The 10,394-nt window shown below is 39.0% G+C and overlaps 1 protein-coding gene across 1 annotated transcript in view; it reads right to left on the bottom strand.

Annotated features, from left to right (window-relative positions):
- SMC3 (structural maintenance of chromosomes 3) overlaps positions 1 to 8,915 on the bottom strand; it is a 31,534-nt gene extending 22,619 nt beyond the window's left edge. Inside the window, exons 1-4 of the mRNA XM_057735305.1 lie at positions 8,759 to 8,915; positions 7,685 to 7,760; positions 2,724 to 2,762; positions 1,118 to 1,185 (exon numbers count right to left, since the gene is read on the bottom strand). Of these exons, the coding sequence (XP_057591288.1) occupies positions 1,118 to 1,185; positions 2,724 to 2,762; positions 7,685 to 7,760; positions 8,759 to 8,773 (198 nt within the window). The 5' untranslated portion in view covers positions 8,774 to 8,915. The remainder of the gene's footprint in view (positions 1 to 1,117; positions 1,186 to 2,723; positions 2,763 to 7,684; positions 7,761 to 8,758) is intronic.
- Positions 8,916 to 10,394: the final 1,479 nt, after the last annotated feature.

The following is a 10,394-nucleotide window of genomic DNA, read 5'->3' on the forward strand; positions in this document are numbered from 1 at the left end:
TTCATCTTAACGCTAGAAAGGAACTCTAACAAATCACATAATTACTGCAACTGTCTTTTTAAACATTTGGGATATTCTATACAGTTTTAAATCTGCTATGAAAACATACACATTTAACATGTATCATATTTAGACCAATTTGTGACCCAATGACTTACATACCAAGCCCAGATAATTTCTAGATTGTGAAAACTGTTATTATGTAGTAGTTCAATACAATGAAGAATGATACCTAAAGAAATTATTCTTTTAATGCTAATCTGAGAAACCTAAAGAGAGATTTTTCTATAGGGAATCAATCCTGATTACTGGACTTAAAAATTCAAATTTAAGAGTAGGGGGAGGGAATTCCCTGGTGGTCCAGTGGTTAGGACTTGGCGCTTTCACTGCCGTGGCCCTGGTTCAATCCCTGGGTGGGAAACTAAGATCCCGCAAGTCAGCACACGTTAGAAAAAGAACTTTAAGTCTGAGAGATACTGTGGAGATATATTGAGGAATCTCGCTTTCTGGTCTTAAAATTAATTATAAACCATATTTAAACAAGACAGATAAGTTACATCATTTTACCATAGCCCTTTACACTTTCTTATCCTAAAATTAGTTTATTACTCATAATTAATGAAAAATTCTAACAATTTTCATTAATATAAATATACTGTCTTTTATATTAAAAAATGATGTTACCATTTAAGTACAAATATGGCTAAAAATAACTTAATGTTGTTCAGTTTGTAATGGTTGTTTTTCTATGCTAATTAACTTCTGATTCTGAGTCTCAAAGTTTCTAATCCCCAACCTAACTCTTCTTTCTCAGCAAACCTGCTTCCAGACCCTTACCAGGCCATACTTCTAATAAAGAATTTATATTTACATGGAAGACACATCCATCCAAAGGGAACACCTACAACTGTTTTTTTTTCATTATATAAAAATTAAGCCTTTATCCTGCATTAATAGAGTAGGCTAAATTTCACAGCAGAACAACACACATAAGAAACAAACTGTGCCATGTTCACAAAAGATCTGAAATTTGAAAAAATAACCTTGTTTACCAGAACTGACAATGTATTTTTAGAAGTATTTAAGATCCATAATGTCTTAAAGCAATCTCACTCACATGTAACAAAGCCAATCGCTGTTCTGGACGAAGATGACTAAACTCATCACTGAGAACAAACTGAATTGCTAGAAATATAAAAACAACTATTAGTATGATAGAAAAAAGGATTTATGCCTTAGTCATAATTTCCCATAACTTCACAGAATACAGTATATCAGGTAATGAACAATGCAGAAACATTAGATTACCTATTCATACCTTTATGACCTGTTTCATATAGACAAAAGGAATGCAGAAAATTTGCCTGTACTTAGATTAATCATCTAGGAAATGATGATATTAGAAAAATATTAACAAGTTTTCACTGAAACATTTAAGGTAAGTAAATAAAAAGAAAACACTGAAATACATGAAGAGACAAGTAGAACTAAGGTGTACCTCTTGATCAAAGTATACACGGTTAGGTTTCACAGTATATTTGCTTTTATCCACTAGATATAAATGATATAAATTAAAATATTTAACAAAATAGGATATTTCTATAATATCCTTAATTGGATACCTTGTCAAAAGAAATAGAACTAAGTAGGAAGTACTGGAAAATGTTTCAGATTTCCACTTTCTACTGCAGTACTTACTTGCCCTTTGTTTTCTGTCAGAGCCATTCCTACCTCCATAGAATGCCTACTTGGACCACCCTCTCCTAGAAATGGAACTCTTTACTCAACTGTTCTATTCCCAGTCCACCCAAGACTTTTAACACTCTAAAACAGTGTGTATATGAATGTATATGCTGGGGGTGGAGATGGAGATTGGTTTTCTTTTACGATCACCTTGGAGGAGATGGATTCAAACTACCCTCATCCCCCCTGGAGATCATGTAATACTTCCACTCCAATTCTTCTCTTCTCACCATCCCCAAATTACAACCACTGATGGGGTACAGAGTACCCTTTAGATTTGTGAGCACAGAAGGGATTGAACCTTTGCTATTACTAAACCCATCTTTTCCTCAAGCACCATTCAACTAAGAGGTCCAAAAATTTTTCAACTTGCTCCTTGAGCAGTCCCAATCTGTTAAAGTATTTTTTCTCCCCAAAGAATCTGTTAACAAAGGCATTCCTACTCTCAAATGCATTTTATCTTTAGAGATAGTTTTCAAAGCTCTACTTAGTATCTTCTGACAACTGTCTTTGTTGAGTCTATTGTTTTTTATAACCCTTTATCTTTTATTAAAGTAATTGATTTAGATGAAACAGATAAGCCATTTTCCATAATAATATTAACTATTCTACTGCACTTATATTCTTTCACTCTCTCTCCCTCTCTCTCTGCATTTACAACATTTATATATGGCACTCAACTTTAGAAAGCACTTCCATACATATTATCTCGCTTGATTCTCACAACCCACCTAAGGTAGGCAGGGCAAATATTTCTGTTTGTAAAATGAAAGAGTACTTTGAGAAGTATTTTGCCCAGTTTCACATGGCCAATTAGTCACTAGAGTAAAGCTCAGATTCTTACACTCTAAACCCTTTACATTAAATAGCAACCTTGTTTGAAGACGTATTTCTTACGTTTCATGCAGATATAACCTCAGATAAACTATCTTATGATACCTAGGGCTTACTATATTTAGAATTAAAAAAATAATACCTACCATAAAAAAAGTTACTTTTTCCAGATCCATTTCTGCCCACTATAAAATTTCAAAACGTGCACGTTATTTTGTATAAAAAAACAATAAAATTTTACTGAAAGTATTAAAAAAAGAAATCCAATTTTCTAATATAAAATCTTAAAAACTGAAATTAAATACAACAAAACAGTGAACAAAAACAAATCAATAAACAAAACAGCTTTAATTACCAAATGAGTGCAATTTTTGTATAGCATTCAGAGAGTTTTTTTCTCAAAGAAATTTCATTGGTTTTTTTTTTTTTTGCTCTTTCCCAACAGTTTAAAATTAATAGCAAAAAATAAACATACTACCTGGTTTTCATAATTTATAATCATTACAATGGACGTGTAATTCTATTTTAGTTGCATGTTATAAAATATTTTTAACAACTTAAAGATTCACATAATGCTAACATTTTAAAATACTTAAACAATCATTTTAAATTCTCAAACCACTTCCATGTTAAACAGTTTCTGACCAGCCCTATATATCATGTATAGTCTCTTAGAATCACAAAAATACAACTATAAGGCAGTTTTTAACTACCTGAATTCAGAAATAAGCAATTCTACACATAAAAGGATATCAAATGTTTCAAATTTAATGAATTCAGTTGAACTTTTTTGCTTAGAAAAATTTTCATTAAAAGTCATGAATAACTATTCCACTCTCTCTCTCAATCTTGACCAATAATCTCAATAAATTAGCCCCAAAGTCATCACCTTTAATCCAAAGTAAATTCTAAAGAAATCAGAAAGTAATGAAGTGCTTAAAAAAAAAAAGGCATGTAACAGACACAGAGGCCAGCCTGAAGGGGGCTAAACCTAGGACAATTTGAGCACCAAAATAATTTGATGAATTATAAATTACTGCTAGGGCAGGGGTGGAAATAATCCATGACTCCATACTGATAATAAAAAGATAACTAAATAGCTAAGGAGAAAGAATGTTTGATTACAGTAAAATACCAAGTGGTAAATGAAAGGAGCACTTGAAATACGAATGGTTCAGCATTCTGTAACCATCTGAATAAAGGCAAGAATTATCAATGAATGCTAAATTTAAGGGGGTATTTTGATAAGGAGCGCAATATTTGCATGGTCCAAAAGTCTCTCCCCATCTCTGTATTATTTATTAGTTGCAAGGGAAAAAAACACTAACTATACAGTGGAAAAACTGGATACAACCTTTACTGAGTGATCAAAAGTATCAACATCAATAAGAAGTAGATGGATATCATGTGCTTCCAGATGGAATACCCTGAAAAGGACACACCATTTATGTAATATTTTTCAAAAATAACATCGTAAAAGACAAAGAAAGGCTGTGGAAATGATCTAGATTAAATGAGACTAAAGCGACCTGACAACTAAATGCAATGCCTGATCCTAAATTAAACTCTGTACCAGAGGGGGAAAAATGCTATAAAGAACATTTCTGGGTCAGTCAACATAACTAGAAAATAAAGTAACAGATTATTGTATTGATGTTAAATTTACTGACACTGATAACTATACTGTGATTATATAAGATAATATCCCTATTCTTAGAAAGTACACATTGAAGTCACAGGTAAAGAACCATGATGTACATAACTTACTCTAAGGAGAAATAAGTGTGAGAGCGAGTGTAAGTGATAAAGCAAGGGGGGTAATGCTGACAGTAGATTTGGGTAAAGGATACAGTATTCTCTGTACTGTTCTTTTTCATGCAACTTTTCTGTAAATTTGAAATTGTCACTAAGTAAAAGTATTAAAAGGTAATTTATCATTAAAAAATTATAGGAATAGTTCAAACCATAATCCACTCATAAATAACTGAAAAATTCATAATTTCCCTAAGAATTATTGCTACCCGCACAGTGGAATACTACACAGCAATTTTAAGGATGCTGACTGTTTAATGATAGAGAAAGATATTCAAGTTTATTCTGAAGGAGCAAAAAATAGCAGATTACAAACTAATTTTTATTTAAAAAGGCATACTTATAGATGTACACAAAAACTGGAGGGGTACTGAGATAGACCCTGTTTATATGTGTCCCCAGGTTCACCTGCCCCAACCCAGGCCTTGATTGCCTGTCAATAGAGAGGCTAGTCTCCCAACACCTCAGGTTGGGAGACTAGCCTCTTTTGGCTTACGCTAGGGGTACATTCAGATCTGTGAAAACCCAAAGGAGGTTACAGTTCCCCAACCACTCTAGGGGAATTAGTCCCCAGAGTAATACAATCCAAAAGCATGGTTGGCGGGCCTGGTGGGTTGGAGTGGGAATGGCAGCAGTGGAATTAATGCCCCATGTGGTAAACTTTGACGAAAGAGAGACAGAAACCAGCATATAAACCCCTCTCCATTCCTCTCCCACCTGAGCTTTCCAAGGTGTGGTGGGTTCACAAAGTCTGTCTGGAAGTTATCCAGTGTGACCACAAGCCAGCTGTATCTTCTTTATAAAGCTATAACCACTTTCCCCCTCCCCCTTGCCCTCAGACTGCACCCTCCCATTAAAGCAGTCCTCGGGTTCTATTTTCCAGGAAACCAATAACTATCTCTGGGTAGAAGGATTACAGTTTAAATTTTTTCCTTTTAGCTTTTATGCTCTTTATCTTCTATAACTTCACATACATTTCTTTTGTTAGAAGGCTAGAAAAAAGCTAACCTTAAAAAGGTTTACGGTTCTTACATTTAAACATTGAACATTCAAATATCAGCACACAAGTTATCTGCCTTCATATCTTCTTTTTCTGTTAAGGGTCAAAATCATTAAACAATCAAAGTGGTATGCTTTCAAAAGATATTTTAAAGATCAATCTCAGTGTATACTACTTTGGTCTTTCTTACATGATTAAGGGATCTGTTTTTAAAATATGTTTAACAAAATCATATTATGTTTTTTCAGGTAAAACAAACAAAAGAAAGAACACTTAGATAACTTCCTTTGTAACTGTGACTATTAACAATCCCAATGTTGCAACCAAAGTAGTAAACAGCTGTCTGATAATAGCTAAAACAAAATACTTGATAGGCCCTAAAGATATAATCATTCTAGGTAATAACAGCCATCATTTTACAGCTCATTTATAAAATTACAGTCAGTTTTTCAAATCCCAAATCCCTGGGTTCTTAACCAACCGCGGACTGAAAATATTCCCAGGGGGGTTGTGGGGGGGTGTCTTTCCAGAAAGTTCCAAAAAAGCAAAACTGGAATTTGCCACAAGCTGGCAACTATTTACACAGCATGTACATTGTATTTACAGCTATTTACACAGCCTTTACCTTGTATTATAAGTAATCTAGAGATATGCTCAGGTTATATACAAAAAGACTAAGATTTTATAACAAGTTTTATACAAGCATTCAGGATAACTATATACAATTGATATATTAAGATATTTACCCACTTTTAATTTGCAAGTTAAGGAAATAATACAAATCCAGTAATTATTCAATTTTCCCCATCTCAAAATTTTCTGATTGATGAAAATCAGAAGGCACTTATAATCAAAATGTAAGTAAAACTCTAGTACAGTCAAACTACCCTTATGGCAACCAATTCAATTAATGATTCTTCAGTAGGTAAGACAGAGGGAAAAGTATGTTTTCTTTATTCCCAACTAAAAAGTTGTAATTCATGTATCAAGGGCAGGTTTTTTCTTCCCTTCAATTTTAAAATTTTATTACTTATTTATTTCAAAATAAAGTATGATTCTTGAAGTTCCTCTGGGAACATCAGTATTCACTGTTCACCCTTCACTGATTTCTGTATGAATCTCACCTCATCCCATGCTATGGACTGAACTGTGTCCCTTACCCCACACCCCGCACCACCTTGCCTCCCCCAATTCATATGCTGAAGCCCTAACCCCCCTATGTGAAGCTTTTTGGAGACAGAGGCCTTTGGGAGGTAACTAAGGTGAGGTTAGGACTGTGGGGCCTTTAGGGCAGGATTAGTGCTCCAGTAAGAGGGAGAGGGAGAGGCTTAAACAAAGTAGGTCCTATGAGCATGATGGAGAGGGAGGCCTCCAGAGCAGTGAAAAAATAAATCCCTGTTGTTTAAGCCACCTAGTCTAAGATATTTTGTTATTGGTAGACCGAGCCAACTAGTATACCAATATACTCTGTAAGGATGACACTCTGTAGCAGAAATCTATATCAATAGCAACTCTATGCTTTTCTGGTGTCTAGAAGCACTCATTTCATCGATCCTTTAAAAACGCAGCTGACTGTCAGAAAACACTTTTGCTATCTGTATCAGCAAAATGGAACATTATCAACTGAATAACCTACAGATTAACTATTATATTGAAAGACAATCACCATTAGCCCCTTGTCATCACACAACTGCTTTCTCATTTAATCTTCCCAACAGCCCTATGAGATGTGTATCATCTCCACTTTACAAATGAGAAAACCGAAGCATCTCAGGAAGTAAAGTATGAAGAATACATGGCAGAATTGAGATTTGAACACCATTCCATTAGGATTCAAAGTTTATGCTCTTCCCACCAAGCTGCGTGGTCTGTCCTTAGACATAACAATAGGAAAAAAACAATATGAGAACAATCTCATTTGTGAATAAAGAACGGTCATCTTTGAAATAATGCAACAATGACCATTTTAACATACCAAGCATGGAAATGACATACCAAGAGCAGTGCAAATGCTAAACTTAACGTCACTCACTATAAACTTAAATCTATTAAAACACGTACACACGAGACTACCAAATAAAAGTGAGTAATTTATGATTCTTACCCAAGTACTTTAAATGTATAAAGGAAGCAATTTGATCAGTGCAGATAAAAGACAAAGTAATTTGATATAGAAAAAAAACATAAATTTATGTAACGTTCAAAGACAATTCCTGTCTCCTTAAGCCTAAACATAGGCAGAACTTAAAAGGCTGTATAGACATAAATCTGATCTAGTAAACCATGAACACTTACCAATAACATTATGTTTTGAACTGAAGGGATCTACAATTGTTTGATCTCTATAACTTCGAAAACCCTGGATAATAACCTAATAAAAAAAAGAGAGATTTTTCAGAACACACCCCAAAAGAAATAACGTCTAAGCCAGCATTTTCCTTCTGCACTTCTTCCCTTTCTGGTTTCTCATTTAACGCAAGACAGAAAAGCTTCCATGTCATAGAAGGAAACCTCATTTTGGAAAGCGATTAAAAAATCTTCTTAAAACAGCCCTTTTGTTGGTAACCATTGCCAGTGTTGCCTTTTTAGGAGTTATAATTAGTAACCTGTTAGGGAACTCTCAACATCAAGTACACTGTATAAGGCTGGATCACTAACCATTACAGGGCCGTATAAAAGTCTATCAAGTACGGAGACTGGCCCAGCTTTCCTGGGCGCCCCTTTCAGTCACACTCCGGCCAGAAAGAGCCGCCGTTCCAGGACAGGACTGCTTCGAGTCCGACACATCCAGCCGAGAAACTTCTCGCAAGCGGTGTGAATGGGCTCACGTCTGGGGCGGACTCCAGCGCGGGAAGCCCATGTTGACAGAAGTAAACAAGGGAATGAGGAGGCGCTACACGTTCTGTGAGAAGGAGGGGCCCTTTCAGGTCTCTGGTAAGCCGGGGAGGAGCGAGGCCTCCGGTTCAGCTGACACCCCAGCTTGTGGCCCAGGGGCGTCTCCGGGCCGGGGGGACCCTTGCCTGCATACGCCCCACTCAAAAGGCCCGCGCGGGGCTACCGAGCCCCGCAGGACAAGGCCGCTTCTCGCCCTCCCGGGAAGGCCCGCTTCCCTCCACAAGGCCCGCCCCGCCAGCCCCTCCACCCCTCTGCCCGAGAGCCCGCCTCCCTCAGGCGAGCGCCCCGCGGGCAGGCCCGGGCTGCAGAGGGGCGCCCCAATCCTCCGCAGCCCCCGCGCGCGCGGGCCCGCACCCCTCCCCTACAGCCCCTGTGCAGCCCCGCGCCCACCCTACGGCGAAGGGCGCCCCCCCCCCCGCCTCCAGGAGCCGTCCTCACGAGCCCGTGAGGCGGGCAGGGACGCACAGGCCTCACCTGCTTTATGTACATGGTTCCGCGCCCCTAGCCGGGGAGATGGCCTCCCCCGCGAGAAGCAGCAGCTCGGCCGCCGGGTCAGGCGAGGCGCCTGGGAGACCCCTCCCCCCAAAGCGCAGCTCTCTCCCCTCCAGCCAAACAAAATGGCGGCACCCACGGAGGCGGAGTCCCCGCCTCGGACTGAACCACCTTCGCAGCCCCCGCGGAACGTAGGGGGAATCAGGGTCAGATGGGCTCTTTGTTTTTTTTTGTGAAAGGATCCTTCTACGATGTCTTTAGGTGAATTTCACTTGAACTCTCAATGTTTCGCTGAATTTTCCCCGAGAATTAGTCGGAAGCTTCGTTCGGAAAAGCCCTGATCGTGAGGTTGGCCCGTAATCCCTCCGAGCACGGAGCCAATGGTTTCGGCCACGAGGGGGGAAAGGTTCGGCGCCAAAGCTAAGAGTGGGAATCCGAGGGCCAGTAGTGGCGGGTGCCGGCGGTCACGTGGTCTCGGGCTGTGTGGAAATGCGGAGCTGGCGCGGGTCCCCGAACCCGCCGAGTGCAGGACCTGGGTGGAATTCGGCGTGCAGAATTCCTGCTGCTCCGTTATTCTCTCTCGCTCTAGGAACTTGTATACATTTAGAATGGCCTCCCCTGGCTCTGGACCGCCCACTCGCAGGACAGCCCCCGTGGACTTGACGCTCGGAAATTAGCTTTAATAATGTCATAATTATTAATACCCCGGGAGCTGTTACTGCTCTGCCATCTGCTCTAAGTCTAGGCAGATTGGACAACTGCAACAAAAAGAGATTTAGGTAAGATTAAAAGCTACCCCCTCCTCCCCCCCTTTTTTTAACAGCCTGTATTAAAATATGTGAGGTGCTAGTGGCGACCCTGTGTGTATCTGATCTGTGTCAACCATAGAGGGAAAACACTTGGTTAGCAATTGGATCTCTGGACTGCTGTAAAATTGCCACTCAGCAGCCACTCAAGTTGGTCGGTCCTCGCCACCCCTCCAGCTGCTGTGGGCAGTTCTAGCCCTGATTATTTCTAGATTGAGCTATTTCTAATAGCTTCCTAACTTCATCCCTGTCAGCACTTCTTAGTGCTGGCAGAAGTCTTTAATAGATGAAAGGGAGAAGAAGACTTAAGGGAAACCAAATGACTTATTAGAAGGGGGGAAGGGGGGAGAGAAAGAACACTTAAGGGAAAACAAATGAGTTTTAGGAAAGTCAGATGGGCCCTTAGGAGAACAAATGGGAGATGTGCTAGTTTTTGTGACTTTGTTTGGGTGTTACCTCAGTGATAAGAGTCAGACTTCTCTGTGTGTTCCCAGAGAGAGGATTTATGATAATTAAGTTATATATTTTAGCTCTTTTGGGAGGCAGATAAGAGGTTTCAGGAACTTAAGTACTTTCAGCTCAAGATAATTTTTATGCCACAGTAGTGGATTCTGGACCCCTTCAAGAGGGTATCCAGAGTATACTTGCCACTTCCTCCTTCCCAGTACTGAGGAACATGATACAAATATAGTGGACCACCATCATAGTCAGTTTAATGATGAGAAGATTGAGAACTCCAGACTATGACAGAGAGCAGAGAGGTAATGTGGCCTTGAATGTGAGTTGCTGCAGGCACCACGGGAATGCTCCAC

The sequence above is a fragment of the Hippopotamus amphibius genome, chromosome 5 (genome assembly GCF_030028045.1).
Source record: "Hippopotamus amphibius kiboko isolate mHipAmp2 chromosome 5, mHipAmp2.hap2, whole genome shotgun sequence".
NCBI classification, from domain to species: Eukaryota; Metazoa; Chordata; class Mammalia; order Artiodactyla; family Hippopotamidae; genus Hippopotamus; species Hippopotamus amphibius.